This window comes from Drosophila rhopaloa, unplaced genomic scaffold (assembly GCF_018152115.1).
Source record: "Drosophila rhopaloa isolate 14029-0021.01 unplaced genomic scaffold, ASM1815211v1 contig_115, whole genome shotgun sequence".
Taxonomy (NCBI): domain Eukaryota; kingdom Metazoa; phylum Arthropoda; class Insecta; order Diptera; family Drosophilidae; genus Drosophila; species Drosophila rhopaloa.
The window spans coordinates 1,767,062-1,789,248 of NW_025334990.1; the positions used below are offsets into that span (position 1 = coordinate 1,767,062).

The 22,187-nt window shown below is 38.4% G+C and overlaps 1 protein-coding gene across 7 annotated transcripts in view; it reads right to left on the reverse strand.

Moving 5' to 3' along the window:
- Positions 1 to 22,187, reverse strand: part of LOC108052783 (syndecan) — a 107,795-nt gene that overhangs the window by 24,579 nt on the left and 61,029 nt on the right. For all 7 annotated transcript variants that reach the window (XM_044458161.1, XM_044458208.1, XM_044458188.1 and 4 more), the window contains exon 3: positions 3,997 to 4,083. In XM_044458161.1, the coding sequence (XP_044314096.1) occupies positions 3,997 to 4,083 (87 nt within the window). The remainder of the gene's footprint in view (positions 1 to 3,996; positions 4,084 to 22,187) is intronic.

Consider the following 22,187-nt stretch of genomic DNA (forward strand, 5'->3'; position numbering starts at 1 on the left):
TAGCCTGAATAGCTTTAAATATTAAAGATGCCCACAAATCATCGTCGAGTGATGGGAATCATTAATCACATGCAGCGTTGATTAACTCGGAGCCAAGTTGAATGACATATTATAACTCAGTCTGAATAATCTGCGAATCTATCATAATTCAGGGAGAGCAGAAACAAACCATTAATAACACAATAATGAATCCCCAAAGAGAGATGACTCAACAGCGGAAAAAGGAAACCAAGCGAATCCATCAAGCCACTGGCCTAATCACTTTAAAGATCCAACTGTGGTAGTTGGCCCAAAAGATCAGCAGAGCGCATAATAAATCGCATTTAGTTTTCCTTTTTCTTTTTTTTTTTTTTTGAGTTACCAAAGAGAAGAGATAGAATTAGGAGCATTGAAAAAAAAAACAGGCAGCACATGGGGGACGTTTTTACGTTTGTCAGTTGCATAAAACATAAAAATGCCAACACATTCGGACGGACATGAGCCACGATGGCAGCACATGCCAAGAGCAGGCAGGCAGCCGGCTTCAGGACCACCGCAGCGGAAATGGTGCAAAAAGCGGAACAGGAATGGCTGGCGGAGAGTGGGGCTTGGGGGAAATTAGAAAAGCCAGAGTGCGAAGTCTCCTCCAAAGCCTCGAAAAAAAAGTCACAAAGAATGGATAGCTTTGGGCTCCGAACCATAAAATACCCTTGCAATCAGATTATTCATGTATAAGCTGTATAAGGCACCATATGTAATTCATTCTGACCTTTTTAACCACACAACACAATTAAATTAAAATAAATAGAAAAGTACATTTAGGTCTTAAGCAAGGATATTTAGTTTTTAGCCTACTAGTATTTTATTTATTAGTTAGCCGAAATCATTTTACTTTCAATACTTCACTATATACAATTTATTTTTAGCAACTGATTAACATTATTTTTAAAATTATAAAAAAGATATAACTTGTTTGTTTAATATAGTTTATTATTGTTGGATTAAGTAGTTGGCGTAAGTTTCATTAACTGAAGTGAATTGCCTTCAATTATTCTACCTTAGCAACAAGTTTAGAAGGAAATACAAATAACAAGGTTTGACGCAAGATAGAATTCGTTTCGAAGGATTTTATTTAAATATTTTTGGACAAAGCCGCCCAAAATCCCAGCTTAATGTCCAGCACGCTTTTGGGATCCCTTCGTTGCCAGGCAACATTAATGCCCAAGTCAATAGCTTTCGAGCGTTTGTTGATCTAGTCACAGTTACTCGTTAAAGTATGCAACGTGCCCCGCATGTACGAGCTCGCTGATTGAATTCCGCGAAAAAGTTTCTCTCAATTTTCTATTTATGTTGGTCCTTCGCCCCTTTTTCGCCGTCAAAAGAGCACAAAATGTTTAATTAAATTCACGCGGCAATAGGAAAGAAATCGGAAACCAAAACGAGTCAAGGAAAATAAACGAAAAAGCCAAAGAATTTAATTAAACTTTTTCTATTTTTACTCGCTGGAGCTCCCTATTTTTTTTTTTTTTGCCGCAATGTCAGTTACGCATTTTAATTAGTTTTTTTTTTTTTGCTCTCAAGTGTGAGTGAGCGGAAATTTTCGCATGTGTGTGCTGAAAGGGAATCAAAAGTGTGAGCCAGCAATTGACGCGTCCTGGGCGGAACAGGCGCAGAGCTGTCAAAAAACTTTCAAACAAATGTCGCTCACATGCCAAATGCACACACACACACTAGTCGCACAAAAAAGGTGTTAGACATTAACATTTCATGCTCATAAACAAATGAGTTTTTTGATTACATAACCAGCATCTGGCCCCCAACTTTTGCACACATGGTTTTAAATTCGTTGAATCCTCAAAAACAAATAAAGGCTATTTAAATGCATCGTTTTTAAATGCTGGCATTTCAATGTAGATTTGTGGTTAAGGTAGGATTAAAAAATAAAATATTTAAAATCATCATTTGCTTTATAAGTTTCCATTGACGGCTTAAAATGAAAGCCCTAAAAAGCTAAATAAGCTACCGCGATTTTCAGTCCATAAATAATAAATTTATTACCCCTACGTTTTAATAAATTCACTTTTAGCTGAAAGCATTTTTTAACATTTTTTGCAAAGATAAGCTATAAAATTGCATTTCTATAAAATTTAACTATTTCAAAAAAAATGTATGGTTTTCAAATGTATATGTGCATTGAATATATATATTGGTAGTAACATTGCACATTTTGTAGACTATTACTTATTTAATGACTGCATCACAATGAAATATATATTGTGCTAATAAACTCAGTTATAAAACCTAGTTTTTAGGTATAAGCTCTATTCAGTCCCAAAATCAGTACAAATTTCAAGTACCACACATAAAAACCAATTGATTTGATTTTTATACCCTTGCAGAGGGTATTATAAATTCAGTCAAAAGTTTGCAACGCAGTGAAGGAGACATTTCCGACCCTATAAAGTATATATATTCTTGATCAGCATCACCAGGAGAGTCGATCTAGCCATGTCCGTCTGTCCGTCTGTCCGTCCGTCTGTCCGTCCGTTTCTACGCAAACTAGCCCCTCAGTTTTAAAGCTATCTGCTTGAAACTTTCCCAAAAGTTGTCTTTCTATTGCAGGTAGTATATAAGTCGGAACGAGCCGGATCGGGCCACTATATCATATAGCTGCCATATAACTGAACGATCGGAAATGCCATATCTTTGGTGTTTTTAAAGTTAGGAAGTTGGGATTTTCTATGGATTTTATTTTTGGCTAATAAATCCGACCTCCCATAAGGATCGGACGACTATATCCTATAGCTGCCATATAACTGATTGATCGGAAATGCCATAACATTGGTGTTTGTAAAGTTAGGAAGTTGGGACTTTTTTAAGTATTAAGAATGCATCATATGAATAATTTTGGAGAATATAATTTATAGAATATTCTGCAAGGGTATATCAACTTCGGCTCCGCCCGAAGTTAGCTTTCCTTTCTTCTTATTTTTGAAAACTTTTTTTGAAAAAACAACGCAGCAGAAGCAGAATTACTCTTGATACCCGTTGAGCTGAAAACTAAATATATGCACAAAAATACACAAAAACAAGAAAGGAAAGCTAACTTCGGGCGGAGCCGAAGTTGAAATACCCTTGCAGAATATTCTGCAAATTATATTCTCCAAAATCATTCATAATGCATTCTTAATACTCATAAAAATCCCAATTTCCTAACTTTAAAAACACTAAAGTTATGGCATTTCCAATCGTTCAGTTATATGGCAGTTATAGAATATAGTCGGCCGATCCTTATGAAATTTGATATGTCGGATTGATTAGGCAAAAATAAAACCCATAGAAAATCCCAACTTCCTAACTTAACAAACACCAAAGTTATGGCATTTCCGATCAATCAGTTATATGGCAGCTATAAGATATAGTCGGCCGATCCTTATGAAATTTGGTACGTCGGATTGATTGGCCAAATATAAAACCCATAGAAAGTCCCAACTTCCTAACCTAACAAACAGCAGAGTTATGGCATTTCCGATCAATCAGTTATATGGCAGCTATAGGATATAGTCGGCCGATCCCGGCCGTTCCGACTTATATACTGCGTGCAAAGGAAAGAAGGGTGTGTGCAAAGTTTCAATTCGATATCTTTAAAACTGAGAGACTAGTTCGCGTAGAAACAGACAGACGGACAGACAGACGGACAGACGGACAGACGGACATGGCTATATCAACTCAGGAGGTGATCCTGATCAAGAATATATATACTTTATAGGGTCGGAGATGTCTCCTTCACTGCGTTGCACACTTTTGACCAAAATTATAATACCCTCTGCAAGGGTATAAAAAAGATATTTACGTAAACTGTAGATAGAGAAATAGTGCAAACTCTTCTGTTATGCAAATGGCCAAAAGGAACCAGCTACCTCCACTTCCCCGATCAGCTTACAAAATTAACATGCCAAACTTTTGGGGCATGACGAAAATTTAATTAACTAATTTATATGTGGTTGAAAAACTTACCCCGCCACGTCCGCCTGAGCCCTCTTCATCGATATAGATTTCATCCCGGGATGGCGATGGCGCTGCCGCCAATGGTTTCACGGATTTCTGAAAATAAAGAAGATTTTCAAATAAAATGAGAATATTTCAAACAATATTATAAAACGGGTGCGTTTGGGGAGAGCGAAAACTTTTTTAATTTTCGCCAGGACATCATCAAGTTTTTTTTGACTTTCGTTGAAATGGAAATATTTTCATTTCATTAATTAGAGAAGAGGACACCGCGAAAGTTTTGGAAAGTTGGAGTCACAGGCACCAAAGTTATGAGTGGCGGAATTCGCAATCAAAAAGGAGAGGCTGAAATACATTTATATTGCCATCAGTGATTCGCATGACCGCAAAAATTTGCAAGCCTTCCCCGGCTTTCACCGCATGAAACAATTAATTAAGAACAATGCTTAAAATGTGTATTTCGGTCCGCGTTAAATGCATTTTTAATGATGCACTGGAAAATCAATGAGAAATGCAAATTGTGTGTGGCGAGCAGCCCCATGTTGCCCTGCCTTGAAGCAGCAACTCGCCGAGATTCTGAGGCTTTTTCGGCCCAGTCGGACATTGCATAATTAATGGATCCCCCTCCACATCCACTTGCCCATCCAGTTCTAGGAGTTGTCCGCATTTTACGGCCAAGCATAAAAAGCAGAGGCCCTGGGAATGGGCAACTGAGTGGGAGGTCGCCTGACCATGTCCCGTGTTGCCTCATTAAGCCAGGGGAAATCGGGCGACTCTCCTCCTTTTTATGCTTCCCTTAAATGCGAATTGATGAAGACTTTACGAGCAACTGAAAAACTCCAATTGAGGTTCTCCTGTTCCATGGATTTCAGTTCATTACGGAAGTGTATACACACATAAATAAATACTTATTTTCTATAAAGTTGCATTTATTTTATTAGGCAATTAATGGTGAAAGGCCTACATTTTTAATTTGTTTAAACTTTTTTTTTCTTTTTCTTTTATTTAAATTTAAAAATATAACGTTATAATTTCTCAATTTTTTATTTGAATTCTAAAAGTGCATGTTTTACGATTATTGCCATGTTTATATGACCATTGTAATAGCTCCAAAGTAGGTTTAGTAACCTATATTTTTCAATGTTTTTTCTGAGAGCTCTGTAGAATTCCGTGCCAAGTCTCAGATCTATATAATTCTTAAGCTTTTCCTCATTTATTTTTCAGCTCCTCGCGACAAAAGCTTTCCCCTCCATAAGCTAAGCGAGTCAAAAAGTTTGGCATAACATTTTCATTTTGCTGCACTTTTTCGCAAGCCAAACTGCGAAACGAATTAAGTTATCTTTGTTCAGGCGTTGCTGTTTTTTGCAGATTAGTAGAAAACCCTGAATGCGCCAACTTGGCGAGTCAAAGTTGTCAAGGGGAGTTCAGTTCACAGCCAGTTTTAGAAGCTGCTGGCATTAAGTTAAGTTTTTGGCGGGCTGTCAAGCCAGCCTGAGGTTGTCATTCATTCAGGGCGGAGTTGAGCTGTGGCTGCGACTGCTCTTCTCTAAACAATTTAGCTGGCAAGTTTCCTCAGCCATAGGTGTGAATAACCGCTGGAGATAAACGCAAAAGTTTTCATGAAGGCAGCAGGGAAATAAGAAATATGAGGCAACAGTTTCTCATTCAGGCTTTCCGCCCTATGGCTTATTTATATGAAAAGTCTGGGGGGCTTTTGGCTTTGAGTTTTCAATGGATAGAATAAACTCCTTCACTTTTCGACAGAAGCTTGCCTTTACTATTGATAGATTTCCTTGTTTTCTACTCTGCTTTCCGCTTTTCTCCTTGTTTTCCTTCCACACTGTTTTCATAATTGAAAAATGCCTTTTTTGGCAGACAACAAAAGTTTTCGTGCTTCTCGGACATGAAACGATTTTCCGGCTGGAAAACGTGCAAAATATTCTATAGGGAAATGTTTTGCCAGTTTTAGTTTTTACATAATTTTATCTCTGTGCTATTTTTTGGGGCAACGTTTTTGTATTTTTGCCAGCCATGCTTGGCATGTTTCATATTTTAAAATGGCAACAATTTGCCAAAAACGTTAAATTGAATTGCAGTAGGAAAAAATACTCTCATCTCTTTATTTTTGTGACAAATTGTGGCATTCAAAATAGTTGTGCGCCTTTTCGGGATGATGACAAAAACAGGCCAAACGATGACCATAAATCAATATATATACATATATGCCTGAACGCGCGTTGTTATCGGGAGTATAAAAAAAAGAAACCATTTTGTTTTTATGACAAAGAAAATATATATATTCCTTTGGGTTTTCAGCTGTCAATATTTATGGTTTGCAAATATTTTCACTGCTGGAAAATCTATAAAATGCGCACATAAATATTTTAATGTTATTGAATTGTGGAATTTGCCTGGCACTTAATGCCCTTTTGTCCGCTCCGACAGATTCAAACAACTATTCACAGTCGGATGATCCGCAGGAAAAAAAAAAAGCCATTCATTTCAAATCGGTCAAACGAAGGGAATATTTAATGCGGAAGAGCGGAAAGATAAAAAGCGATAAAGAGAGGATCAACCAGTGATTCAATTGTGGCAGGCTCATTTAATGTGTCAATTGCATTACGCTAAAACTCTTTGCTCCAACAGTTGCAATCGCAAAAAGTCGGATGGAATGGCAGTTAATGCGAGGAATGAAAAGGAGTTGAGCTGACAGCCAATGACAGAAGCTAAAGTGCGCAACGAAGCGTCAAGAGAAACGGAGCTGACAGCCCCAGAGTTTCACACAGCTTTATCTGGGAGGTCGGCCCCAAAAAGTAGGCAATACAATTCGATCAATGCCAGAACAAGTATACGCAGCGTGGTACCCGCACAGAAAATCAGCAAAGGGCAGGTCAGCAACAAAAACGGGAGCCCACACGAAACATATTCAAGTTGTCTGCACTGTCATTATGTTGATGACAAGGCAGCTATTTCTTGCTCCTGTTCGGTTTCTTGCTGAGTCCACCATCCTTTTCAGTTCCATCTGCTCCTGCCAGCATGCGTATTTTTGGTTAGCACCCCAAAAACCAAAGCTAAAACCAACCAATGCCCAACCAATGCCAAACGAATGTCAGTCAAGACATTTACCCATTTCCTTTTGATACCCTGGCATGAAAATGTGTTACAAAGTTGTTATATTCATTGGATTGGAAAAACTATCCATATAAAAATTAAGGTGTTTAAATGCTGAGCTATTTTATATATCCCCCAAATGATTTATTAAGGTGATTTTGGAGTCAAGAGGATTGAAGAAATCATTAATTCTTTTAAGGTTAAGGTTGAATTAATTCACCAATTTTTGTAGTTTTTACACTAGGACTTACAAATAGAAATTTCCTATTAACTACTTTATAAATGTATATTTAGACAAATAATAAAAGGGTATTTAATGTGTTGCTATCCCCACTAATTTGTTGTTGTTTTCGTGTCTGTTGGCCCCGAAACTGAATGATAAATAAACCAAATGCGCTGAGGCTTAGGTGAATTGAACATTTTCATTTCGTTTTCCGGCATTTTCTCTCGTCCTCTCTGTGCGTGCCCTTTGTCCATTGAGGTGTCAAGAAGGTAAATATGAAAGCCCCCGTCCAAAAGAGCGAATAAAAGCAAATCAAAACTTATTATGCCAGACACACACATATCCACGTGGTGAGGCTTTGAGATTGTATTTTATTGCCGGGCGTGTGTGTGTATCTTTGGGGAGAACTTTTATGTTTATAGTAGTCGTAAAAAAAAGGAAACTTGACTTTTCGCATTTGTTGCTGCCTAAAACCTAATTGAACAGCAAAATTATTGCCCTTCCTTGGGGGCGAATAACAAACATTCAACTGGGCCTGGAATAGCCAAAACAACAATAGCAATTCACTAGCCCTAAAGCCTCTGGCATTAAATTTTCATTTGGCCTGGTCAAATATTTAAATTATGCACCACACGAATTTGTTTCATATGCAAAATAACAAAAAGCTTGAAAATGCAATTAGTCTGACAGCCTGACAGTCGGAGAATTTGTGAATTTTTTTGTGAGGGCAGCAAACGTCCTAGAAACATCAAGAACGCACTCAAATGTAAATAGGACCAAAAGGTATACAGAGAAAAAAAGCCTTCATTAGTCAATAGAATACTTTCTCTTGATTTTGTATTCTTGAAGAACGTCTAATAAAGATATTAACCCTAATTTAAAAGCTTTTATAACGTACCAACCACAAACTATTGGCAAAACAAACAAATGATAAGATTAAGGTATACATATAAAAACAAAACTTTACAACGCTCTATTGTTTTAAAATCACTTTAAAATCAAAACCTAAAATCGTAATATGTGGATATTTATGTTTCGTTAAAAACTTATCGAGATTTTAAAATACATTCTTTCTCAAATGAGTACTGCTTTATTTTACTAACTAACTCTTCTTTGTTAATATATCTGTTTGATGACAATCATTTTTTTCTCTGTTTGCGTGTGTGTAGTTGAATTTGCCGAGTGACTTGACATAAAGCCAATGGCGGAAATTGCAAACCCCCACTCACACACTGACACGATTCTACTTCTGGTTCTGAGGCTGAATCCTGAACTGAATGCTGTCAGACATTCATGCAAAATCGTGGCGCTTAAAAGTATGCCACAAGCACAGAAAAGCATTCCGACTGCGAATCGCTATAACACTGACCTACAGAGGCCACACAGGTAAATCCCCCCCGATTTTCTTGCCATTCGAATCGATGGTGTCAGTGCTGCGAGGAAATGAAAGGTTCGCGCGACAGCGGATTTTCGCATTGTTCTTCCAAACAACAACAAGTATACGCACCCTTTGCCTCCCAGGGGATGTCCTTAAAGTAAGCAAAAAAGCAACAGTAACGCAGGGGGTTTAGCACAGCACAATGGTCACTGTGAGAGGGAGACGGCCAGAGACGTAGATTATGAAGGAGCGAGCCAAAGTGCCCGCTCGTGCCAAAGAAAACCAACCGAACACTTCACCAGAAAGTTCCAAACTGACACCAAAACAAGCTGAAAACCTCAAATTAAATGTTGTGATGAGGCTCTCACTCACACATGTGCAGAAAGGACCTCTGGTCCATCGTTCTCAGATGGCGTTTGGGAGGCTGTCCTGTCAATGCTCACTGCGCATGTGGAGCTTTCCAGAGAGATACAAAGTTATGTTCCCAGAACTTAAAGTTTTAAGCGGAAATGAAAACGGTAAGCTTTTATCAAAGTTTTATGGAAAATAAACACGATAGATTTTCCAATATTATCGGTAAGGCCAGTTAAAAGAAAAAATTTGAAATCAAGATGAGTAATAAATCCGTTTAATACATTTCACTCAAAATCACTGTTGATTACAGCTTAAATTAACTTTTGTAACTTTATGAAATGACAGGATGTTTTACCATAAAACGATAAAAAATCTTAAAAAATCGAACTATAAAAAGTTAAGATGTGAATCAAAAGCTTGCCAAACTTGTAAAAAAATTTACAAATACATTTTGTAAACTTGGCTGGTACAAAAACTAGTTGTTTGACAGTATTTTACTTTTCGCAGGATTTAAAGTTCACAATAGCTTTAAAATGCTTCGAAAAGGAGGAAGGAAATGGGAAAAAATACGCTTTTAAAAAGCTTTTCACCTCATATGAACATTTCCCAAATTTTAAATCTGGTACTAATTTTTCTACCACAACTGTAGAATTCCTGAGAAAAGCTTCACCTCAAATTCCGGCAGATGTCGCTGCTGTTGACCGTTCGAATTGGTGCACAGAAATGATGGCAAGCAATTACCGAGGCATTCTACCAAAACTAACTAACGAGTCTGCAACTTGACAAGTAACAAGGGCCCAGACCTCTCTCTGGCTTTAAAAATGAAGAAAAATTAACATGGCAAAAACGGCAGCAGCAGGGCTTAGGGAAACAGAAACAAAAACAGCAACAGCAACAGCAAAGTTGTCCTGGACTCATTTCCGTTGATTCAGGCGCTGTGGCACCGAGCGCATAATGAATTACAAGTGTCCATCTTCATAAAACCAGCCAGCAGCGGAAGGTGCTGTCAAAAAGGACATGCCCAGGACGATCTAGCCCCACTTTTTCCTATTAGTTTCGTTTAATTTGGCCATAAATTACGCTTTTTGTTGGCTGTTCTTCTTTTACATCTTGCTCTCCTTGGTCACCTTCTTAATACTTTTTAATGATTCCGTGAACGAATTTTATATCTCATGACTTTGTGCGCCTTGAATTTCGTAAACTTTGCTAACTACCCGCCGCCTGGCAATATATCATTTATGAGTGTCGTAGGCGTCAGAGCGTGAATTTCTTGCGTAGTACATTAATGAAAGTAAGTGGGGGAAAATAAAGGGGCTGGGACTACTAACTAAGCTTAAATTCAAGCCAATTAAATGGAGCAAGCAAATCAGGCAAACCACAAAAGGTTCACCAACGGACTGAAGCTTAAACCACCTTCCCTTCTCAGGTGCTTCATTATGTTCTGTGGCCAAGTCTAAAGCATTTATAATTAAAAACCCGCTACGCAGCTTTCCTTAGCTAATTTAGAAAACAAGGGACCAACATAATTTGCAGCTTGACAAATTTGTTGCCTCTTATTCCAAGTGGTCAGCGAAGAAGAGCCAGCTGAAAATGAAGAGTAATAAAAATAAATTACTCCGCCTAATTACACAAAGAAAAAATAAGAGACACAATTCGCACGCGTGTGCCAAAAACTTGTCCGACCAAAAGAAGGTCTGAAGGAAAATGAGGCATTTGCGGCAGCTCCAACGCCAAAACCAGGATTTATATGGCCCACAGTGCATTTGACTGGAGCTGCGAGCTGTCTCGACACCATAAATCAATTTTAATTGCTCTGAAAATGTGCAAAGTGGAAAAAAATTCAACAAACAAAAAACGCTGCAAAAAGCATCAGGATGGCGGGCGGTAGGACTTCGCTGGAAACCGCAGACGGACAGTTTATCAATAGCCAAATGAAGGCCACAGACACACAGGAGCCACTCAACCAGTTAACTCATATTCACAGCCGACGATGAGTCAATGACAAACAAGGCAAAATTAATGAGCCCCCAAAATTCAATTGCCGAATTCCAACTGACAACCCACTCGCATCAGCTTAAATTCAATCAACGCGAGTTTTCATAAATTATGCAATTGACAATGATTTAGAAAGAGCGAGCGCAGCGTCAGCAAAACTAATTTGTAAATGGCAGTGGGAATGTGGTTTAGACAGAGACTCATGCATTTTTCAACAACCTGATAAATGGACCATAGAAGGATGTATTTTAAGCCACAAAGAGAAGGCAAAAATATGACTACACTATATGCAAGCATATATTAAGTTAATTAGTGTTTTAAAATACCTTTGCTCAGTTTGAAAGTAAAATGTAACATTATCCCAAATGTTATTCTTTGGAACCTGGCGTATAATTACAGTTATCATTTATTTATTTATTTTACTTTTTTGCTTTTTCCTCACTCATTTTTCCCTGCAATCTGTCTGACTTTTTTCAATTATTATATTTCAATAAACGGACGTTAATTTGACGGGAATAAAAATCAATTAAAGTGTCGTATTACAGCAAATTACTGCTTCAGTTCACAGGTCAAAGGTCATGTAACTGTTATTATACATTTCATTATTGGCTCGACTTTTAATTGGACCTGTGTTATCATAACAAAAACACAACAACGTAAAACAAAAAAAAAGAACAGTAAATAAACGTTATATGAAAAGCAACCAATTTGCGTAACAAAAATCCAATTAAATTATAATAACTTATTTAATTAAATTTATGCGGTATATCAAAGTTGCGTGCCGAAAAGAGGCCCAATGATTTCGGATCCAAATTGGTTTTAATTGATATTATGATACCTTACACACATTCGCAGCCAGCTCCGGGAGTCATCATAAATTAGATGGAGATAGAGCGCGTTGGTGGAATGAGAATTTTAGTAGAATTTCGACCGCATTGCGTTTGGAAAATATATTTTCACGGCAAAATATGCGAAAATCCCAACCCACAACCACAACGCACGCCCACTTTTGCTTGTTCTTGGTTACACTTCGTGCCAGTTTTGGCCGTTTAACGTTTTCGAAAATAAAGCGAACCAACGCGCCCGCTGGTACAGAATGCACTTTTTAATTAAGTTAAGCGCTCGCGTTGAGCTCAGCTCGAGTTCATTATGCGTGAGGGTGTGCGAATGCGCTTTTTTGCGCAAGCCACGCCCACAGCGGATAACATGCGTCCTGCTTATTAGTGGATGCAATAGCGTCCAATTCACGTCCGCGTGCTGCTTCTAATGCGAATTTATGACCCACAAGGCCCTGCGGATTCTGTTGTGGTAAGAGAGCGTGTGGGGTCCTGCGGGCAGGGGGGAGATCCCCCCCGTTTCACACGTAGACACTAATCAGCGATTATGCACGCCCGCCGTTGCCCACAAAGCCGCCGTTGGCCGAAAGCCAAACAAGCCAAAATTATATGGCTAAATTTTATTTTCCACTCCTCTTACAGGAAGAGAATAAGCGCTTAAACATTGTTAAACTCTGAAATCTTTCTGGCCTTTCTTGTCTAATTTTTACCATCGGTTGTTTCTATTTTATACAAAGAGATATAAATACCTACTTAAAAGCAGTACAAGTGGATTGTTCGGTTTTACAACTTTTTAGCAACTTAGCAATAAGTGTTTATTATAAACATTATTGTTTAGAATTTGAATTATTTAAAAATAGAAATTTATAGCAAAGTTAAACAAATTTTACTTATATTTAAATTAATAAAAGCTTTACATAACAAGTATTTTAGCAGCTTTAAAATGTTTTTTTTTTGGTTGAATCAGGAATTGACGAGACAAGTTCAAAGGGCCGGCTTAGATAATCATAATTTACTTTTTATTGGGGTCGTAATATCCCCGGCATACACACACACAGAGACATAACCTAATGCTTTTCAAGGATTCTTGAACTTGAAGCCTTACAAAGAAAAAAGAAAGTAGGTAGGTATATAAAGAGCAACACAAAAACATGTGCTCAACCCATTTTGCTGTGGCCCTTGACGCATAAATTTCCAAAACGATTATGGAAGACTAGGCGAAGAGAAGTGGCAACCAGTGCGTATACGTATTTCGGATGAGGCTCTGGAATACATAATGTGACTGCTAAGTCCTTTGGGTATTTACGCTTTCGTTGTTGGCAAACTTTCAAGGATTACCTGAATATTGTGCAGGGGGCAAGAAAGAATGAGGTTATTCAGGATTAGTTAGCCAGTTTGTCGAGTCTTTAGTAAAAATAATATTTGTCCCACAACAAAGTGCATTTAATTAAGAACGAAATGCAGTCTGAGGAAAATTGTACCGAATGCGGAGCGACGAGAGATCCTTGTCTCATTATTTAGCAAATGATTAAATTAGAACGAGCATATACATAAAGAGAGAGAGAACGGGGGTGAAAGGAAGTGAAAGGAAGTAGAGGACAGAGGCACTCGAAATATTTCCATGGAAATTCTCCAGTAGTAAACGCAAGGACATAACAACATTTGTTGGTTTCCAGCATAAAGACGACTCTGTTTTAATGAGTTGGCAATTAGCATATCACGCACACACTCACACACTTACTGCAGTGTGTCGAACTGAAATATTTTGAAATGATTGTTTGTCCCTTTCATGCATATTAAAAGTTTTCCTCCTTTTTTGAGAAACAAATCACTAGTCAGACGAAGTAAAGTTTTAAATTTTGAATGTTGTGTACATAGAGAGAAAGAAATACCCAATAATAAAATTATGGCATTATTTTTATGCTTTTAAACGAATAAGTTTTATAGAAACTAAAAAACCACGAGAAGCAATTAAGTCAGTAAAACTACAACAAGTTCATAAAGCTATTTTAAATCTGAATTACTTTTGTGACATTTTCTCCAGTTAATTTTTATTAAACGTTCTTCTTTTTGTATACTTTGAAGTAAATGAAGAATTCAAAGAACATCTTTGCTCCGTGTAGCAAAAGTTACCCAAAACCCAAAGCGACAAATGCAGCCAAGCAGGAACTTTTGCTGTTCTCAAGTGTGCGTACGTGTGGGTGAGTTCTGTGTGTGTATGCGTGTGCGTGTGTGCAGTTTTATTTTGAAGCGTCTTAACCTCAAAACTTTTGCACTTGTAAGCAGCACCACCACCAGTCCCCGAAACCCCTAACAAAACCCAAACTTAACTCAAAAACCAAGCCCACAGTGCAACCACGTCGACATAAACGTTTTATGCAAAAATTTGTTATTGTTTACACACTCGGTTGGGGAGCACAAGAAGAAGGCACTCGACATGCTTAAAAACTATAGCAGAAATACAGTAAACAAATGCAAAATTACAACTAGCCTCCGTCCAAAGTCGGATTTTTATTACAAAAGTTTACACCTCCCAGCTTGTTGTCTTCTGTCACTTGGTCTACTTGAATATTTTGCAGCTTAGGCCAAAAATAAACTAAACGAGAAAGGTCAGCAAATGTTTGTCTTGTCCCCAGAATTAAACAGCTCACAAGTCAAGACTTTGCCTTCCTAGAAATAGCACAAAATGTGAGCAAACAGAAAGAAAAGCGACTGATTAATATGGCTTGACTTTCATTATCCTATACGTTGTACGTTGTACATATATATACTCGTATATTTGGTTGGCTGGTCTAACCCAATGTTTCTATTTTGATTATCTCGAGTGTCAATTTGAGTTTAACTAATTAATAGCCCGGCAATGTCAAAGTCAGGTGTCTGTCGGTGTGTGTGCAGCCACAAGGAGGTTGATTTGGCTGTGCGAGTGTGCCGCCACATATCACTTGTCCCGCCATGCGTGGGTGTGTGTATCTGTGTGGTGCGGCAATGGATAACATTTTAATTAGAGAGCGGCAAGTCGACAATGAACACCTCGAGCCAAGGCGGACGCAACTTTCCGGAAGGCGGGGAGCCAACGAAAGCACCGGTGTTCATGCGTGACAATTACTGGAATTCGGGGAAGGAATTTATTTGGCAAGGATGGCTCACGGAATATAACAAATATTTCTACTAGGAAATTTATCCTACAAATGCACTTAAATTTCTAGTTATATAAAATTAATTAAAATTGCGTAGGAAAGCATGCTTTATAAATAACAGAACGACAACCGTTTTTAAAATGTTGTATATTGTAAGATTGCGTTATATTTATACTTTTTTTCTTTGAAAAATTACAGTAGTCTGTTTATAATTGATTGTAATATTTTTTATATGATTATTCATCCAAGAGCTAGAAGTAACTGTAAAGCAAAGAGCTAAAACTAACAGCCAACCAAACAGTAAATAAAGATTACAATTAAAACGAAATTATTTCCCATTACTCCATTTTCGCCGACTGCATAAACCCCAAAAAGACTTCATCTCACGTTCATGTGCGGGCGAATTAAGCAAGTTGGAATTTAATTAAAACTTAAAAGTAAACAATGCTTGGCTACGTCGGGAGCAATAAATTGTTTTTAAATTATGACATACCAACTAAATGAACTTTAACTTGAGCAAGAGAAGAAAGAGCCTTAAGCTAAGCAAAATATTTAACAAATCCATTGCCAGGATTCCTTTAGGGGATTTCCCGATGATTTCTTTTGCGTATTTACCTTAGCCCTGACCAATCCAGCAGTTTCCCTTTCTCGGCTCTTCAATTCCACTTGCGATTCTTCACGGCTCTTCTGTTATTCTCTTTTCTCGCTATTTATCGCATCATCAAACATTTTGATGTTGATTTATGGAAAATATATTTTCCAGCGCTGTGCCAACAATAACAGCCAAAACAGTGAAGAGGAGCTGAGAGCGATAACAACCAAGTGTCTTTGGGGGGAGGGGGGTCTGGGTGGGAAAATGGGTGGCTGGGCGGAAAATGAGGTAACGCGGAACACAAACAGACCCGAATAAACAGAGTAGGGCAGCAGAATAAGTGGGAACAATGCCGGGACTACGATTGTTGGTCTGCGTCTGTCATTTTCCTTGAAGTTTTGGGAATTGTGCAGGAGATTTGACTCAAAAAAGAAATCATCATCATGCGGTTCAATACTCTAGTTTATATTACAAAAGTTCTCTCTGTCCCTTGGATTCCATTCTTTTTTCTTTTTTGATAATTTATTTTCATTGCGTTCGCTTGAGTTTCCTTTGGGGATCTCAGTGCCAGCAGATAGATATATATCCATTTGAAATTTGATTTTTATTTGACATGTTGACAGCTGCGTTTGCTTTTGACTTTGGGCCTCGTCTCTTGGCCAATTGGGAAAATCGGACAACATTCCCATTTGACAGTTCGGCCATTTTTTCTGGCACTTTTTTTTGTTTGTGGAACCAAACTTTCCTCATTAAGCGCTAAAACTTTGTGGATTCTCTCAGGCAGGCGAGTTCATCATATGAAAACTAATTAATATGTCGAGTATTAAGCCGAGCCAAAAGGGAAAAGGAAACGGAAGTGGGTTTTTGGATGGCAGGTGTTTGTGGGCGGGAATTGGAGCTTAACGCTTGCTTGCATTACAAAATATTTCTGCATTAATTATGCGAAAAGTTTATGCTTCCCATTTTTATGCTTTATTTGTATGGGTGCGTGTGTCCTTTTTCCCGTCAGCTAGCTTAGCGCCTATAATCCCTCTGTGTGTATGTGAGCCTTGTTGGATTTCATTAATTAAAATGTGTTTTTGTTTATCGACGCGTCGATGCGTTCATCTATACTGGTGTAGGCGTATGTATACGATAAACACTCAAATACCCAGCATATGACAATACACAGGCAAGTACGTATATAACAATTAATTAAATATCAAGTGTAAATTTACGCCCCAACGATAAACAACAAACTTAATACTTAATGAGTGGCCCTCTTCAGTTGAGGCCCCCAGACAAAATGTCCATTTATCACAATCAATGCGGATTCTGTGGCCCTCTGGTGGCTTTTCTCCAAGTCCCTTCTATAACTGCACATACATCACGCGCTCCTTCTCTCGGTTTCCCGTTTGAGTTTTCCGTGCTTACACGGATCATTGAGCAACGCGGATGCGGAAAACGCGCACAAGAGTTCCAGTTCTGGCCCAGAGCATTTCGCCCATCCCCTAAAGCTTTCGAAAACGGGGCGGAGGAGCTCGTTGCTCTGGTGGTCATAATCAAGTTACCACTTCTATATGATAGAAACTATCGGGGCACTAAGTGCAACCATCGAGCTGCGAGAATATAGTGTATAGAAAACATGGCAATCATTGGCTTTGTTTTTAAACCGGAACCAGAAAGGATGCAGCAGAACTAAAAATGCACTTGGAGAAAAATAAATAAGTAAAACATAAACTAATAATGTTGTAAGTTGTATACTGAAGAACTCAATAAATAAATAAACGCATGTAAAATTAAATATAAGGTTTGCTTAAATGAAAGCAACTAAAATGTGTAATTAAAAGTTGTCTTACTTGAATTTTTGTAATTATTTTAATAAACCAGATAACAATTTTTACTAAGTAATTATTTATGGGTCCAATACAATTTCAAAACATTTAACATGACAGTAAAGCAGACGAAATATTTATAAGTATATAACAGTTTTAATAAGTTTTCTTGGTTCTTAAGGCAACAGGGAAAGTTAAAGACAGCTTTAATAATCGAACTGTCGGTGGCATCAACTATTTAAATCTGTTGCCAGCCGCAGAAATCTCCACTCACCAGTAGCTTCCTGCTTAATTTCTCAATTTAATTCCCCCTTGTCAGAGGTCAATCTTCCAGCCATCCTCCTTCTTAGAGAAACTTTAAAATATTCCATCTCCTAGGTACTTTCAATCTCCCCCGCTCACAACCGCTCTCTATCTCCATGGCTACTTATGCAAAAGTTTTCGCTGTCGGTTCTCATAAGCCTTCTCGCCTGTCTGAGCAGGCCAACAAAGCCGAAAATTTCATTAAAAATGGCTTTCTCCGCAAAATGGCAAAAACAAAGGGCCTTTGGCCTTTGAGGGGATGTGGAAATTGCCCAACGATTTGGCCACAAAACATGGCAGAGACATAAATTACCAACTAACCACTTGCTAACCATGTGTCAGTTCAGTTGAAATTCAATTAAAACTGCTAACAATTCAGCTTAGGAGCAAAAAATCAATGAAAACTGTGGGGGCTGGTGCATTGAATTACACGTGTAATCAAACAGCAATGGCCCAAAGTCACAGTCAGAGCAGGGCCAGCATAAATAAACAGCTTTGCTTTGGCTTCGGCTGCTGATGATGCTGATGCTGCTGATGCTACTGCTGCCTACTGACCCTCCAGTCACATTACGCATACGCCGTGTTGCGCCTGGAAGCCATTTGCAATTCCAGTTGTCCATATGTATGCGTTGTTGGGTTTTGTTTGGTAAGCTAGGATATTGATCAAAGTGAGGACTAGAGCTGATGTACCCCAAGAGAGGATCATCTCGCAAGGACAAGGATAAACTTTCACCTGCTTTTCTGTGAAAATGTAAATGAGGAAAAAAAAATGCACATATGAATTTTTCTACCAGAGCTGGCTGGCAAATATTTTTCATACTTGCGTAACAAAAGACGTCGCAGCAAGAGTGTTTTCAGCTGCTGGCCTGCAGGCGGGCGGCATACGTTGCGTATGAGCGATGCAATGAATGAAATTGATTGCGAGCTGGCAGAGCGGCCCCCTGAGTGCCAAGGCTGGTCATGACAAGCTTCTGGCTGCCAGCCCGGCATGCCGGCTACCTGAAATATTTCCCAGCACACAAGGCAATCGGACACGCCTGCGGACCGAAGAGATGTGTGCTCAAAACTCGCGCTGAAGTCCCCCATGAAAAGTATGCCAGGCTATTTGTTTGCCAACAGCGAGATGAGTGGTGCTGTGATGGTGGTGAAAAGAGCCCTGCTGTCAGCTGACACCTGCCTCAAGTTGTTTCGCAACTTGTCAATAAAGTTCTTATCAGCCCAGCAGTTGGAAATTGCAACTAATTGACATGGAAATGCAGGCAGGATAATATTCTACTCGTTGTCGCTCAACAAATTGTGCAGCTTAAATTGAGCCTGGGTAAAAATGATACGACAAGAGTGCATGCTGTCAACGAATACTGGGAAACTCTTTTCACATATTTAGATATACATATACATATATTTATTTTGCATTTCCTGCAGCATCCATCGCAACGCTTCGCATCGCACTAATGTAAGCGCTCATCTGTGCACCAGAATCGTTCTGTAGCGTATAGTATACACATATACAGTATATATCAGAGTGGAGGGAAAAACTGTTACAATATATGCAAATAAAATACAAACTGTCATTCCCTCTTTCGCAACAGAAGGAGCAACAGGATCGAGAGGGGAAATGTCTGCCTGCCATTAGAAGCCTTTGTTGCCTTTCCTTGTTTGTCGTTGCTCCTTGTGTCTGTTTACATTTGATTTGCTCGATTTATACATCTGCTGGGGAGCACAGCTCCTATATAGTTCCTATGTATGTGGACACATGTGAGCTGCTTATTTGCCTGCGATTTTGCCAATGTTTGCATATTGAAATAAGGCAAAGGGGCACAAGTTTTCATTTCGTTGCCGCCCTTTGTGTTTTGCCATTGGATAATTTAAAAGTTACTTGTCTGCGGGCATGCAAATGTGGTCTAGGCTTCGTTTCCATTGTCTCACCGAGAGTCGAAAGAGCAGGGAGCCAAGTTGTCTCAAAACTGATCACAGTTGATTAAATGCTTTGAGGAACAATTTGAGCATACGTATATGTAAGTAGCAATTTTATAACTAATAGCGTTTCGATTGGAAACGTTTTTGGAGATAGAATCGTTTTATATCATAAGATTTTTTTTTAATATAAGTTGTACTACAATATTTTGTAAAATAATTATTTTATCACATAAAAAACATCAAACCTGTCACGATTATTCGCGTTAGCTCACTTTGGATTAATAGCATAAAGTGCCTTAATTATCAATAAATAATAGCTACAGCTAGCTGGTGTACACAAAATTGAGATTAAATTTCCATTAATTTTGAGCTTAAGCTAGTTGGAGGTTGCTAGGTAATTCCACCCGCCACTTATATAATTTGGCTTGTTTGCTGTTTACCTGCCCTCTTCTGCCAGTACAAATTTCCATTTAGAACTCGAGTGGATTTTGTTGCTTCACCTACCTAAATCCCACTTACACTTGCATGCATTTTATAATTTCCCATTAATTTGCGCCGACTTTTGCACTTTTCGTGTGCACATATTTAAATGTGCAAGAAAAATACAGCACTCCCTTACATGCAATCTAAGCCAGGTCAGCAATTTTTGTGTCAGAATATTTCACAAAAATTGTGGTACGTGAGAAGGCAATTTTTTATAAAGAAGGAAAATGTATTATTACATTTTGTTTGTCATCTCTTTAAATATTTTTTTGGCCAGGTTTGAAAAGTATGCAACATTAAATGGTAAGCAATTTGCGTGTGTTTGTGCTCTCACTTGCGACTAAAACGATTTTCTTTTAACGCTTTGCTGCTCACCTTTTGACTTGGTTTAGTTGTACGTAATACGTATGCGTGTTTTTTTTATTTTTCGCGCATGTGTGCTAGAGAAACAAGGCAATTTTTCGCTGCAATGAACACTGAGCGACAAAAAAATGTATTTACGTATAATTCCACTGCCGGTGGGTGACCCAAATTTCGTGGCTGGCTACTTGACTCCAGCTGAACTACATGCTTTTTCCATACAGTGAAAAAAACTAAAGATAATAATTAAAAAGTTCGTAGTGAAAATAAAAACAAAAATATATTTTTAAATGGCTTTAAAACTTGACCCTTGAAAATGTTTTGGGATGGTTAGGTACCCGAAACTTCCAGGACGGACACCGACAAGATTGGAAATATTTTGGAAGTAGAAGGAAAATGTGTCTTTGAAAAGGTAATATAAATCAAACAGGACACCCAAAACCACACACTAAGAAATACAAGTTTTATATATTATTAATATATTTCATAATATATTTTTATTTTCAACAACAATTTCACAACGCTATTAAATATTGCCAGTGCAGTCGCTTTTCCTCCAACTCCCTCATCGCTCAGAGCTCAGTCATGATGAAAAATTCATAAAGTACCTGGCCTGGTCTGACCTGATGTGCATAACTAACCTGGCGGCGGCAGCTAATGAGTTTAAGTTCTCAACTGACACAGAACCGTGCAGCCGGAGCTGCAGCAACAAGCTGCGTCCGCACAATTGACAGTTTTCCCCTCTGGGCCAACACACACATGGACATATGACAAGTGTCTCGTATTTTACACCTGCAAGCAGAGTCTAACACAATTGCACCTGCGGGATTTGGACAGTACTTGGCTGAGACATGCATTATGCAATGGCGCTGGGCAACAGGTGGATGACTGGTAGCGTTTTCACCATACTAAGCGGCCAAAATTTCCTAATTAAGTAGACAGGACGGCAACTTTTCTTATGTCTATTTCGGGGCTTTCTTCCTTGACTAATGAAATTACATTAGCAAAAGAGAAACAGAAGAAGGCTGACACAAACAGAACGAGGGGGTGAGAGCTCTCAACAGGATGTTAATAGAGTCGCCCGTTTCCGTTCGCCCACTTCGCGCACATTCAAATTGAATTAAAATTCCATTTGCAGTTGTCGTTTGCTTAACGTTTTATTTGTCTCTGCTTTCTTTTCTGGATTGGAAATGAAGATGGAAAGAAGAATCGACTATTGAATCGTTCATCATTCTGCCCGCCAGCTATAAAACTGGAAAATGTGCACTAATTAAAGTCTCTCAGCATGGCGCCTCGAAGCAAAACAAGTTGTTTCCATTATTCTGTAAAACTTTAAATTTATTTACCGTGCGCCAACTGCAGGCCAAACAACAATAATCTGTAGAAAAAGCATAAATTTATGACAAAAGTTGGCCACTCTGCCTGTTGGCATATTTGTTTATTGTTAAACTTACTAAAAACAGCAGCCAAATGTAACAAAAACGAGTTGGTCAAGGCAAGGGCTAATGGAAAATTTGGCAAACTTTTTGCCCAGTTCTATCAGTCAAACAAAAGGGGCGCAAAACTCATTAGCAGGCGAGCGGAAAGCAGAAAAGAAAACATTAGGCCAGCAATTTATAATTAAAGGGAGCAACAGCAGCAGCCGTGGCAAAAACAATTAAAAAGACAAACAGAAAGTGCCGAGAAAACGCGTCAAA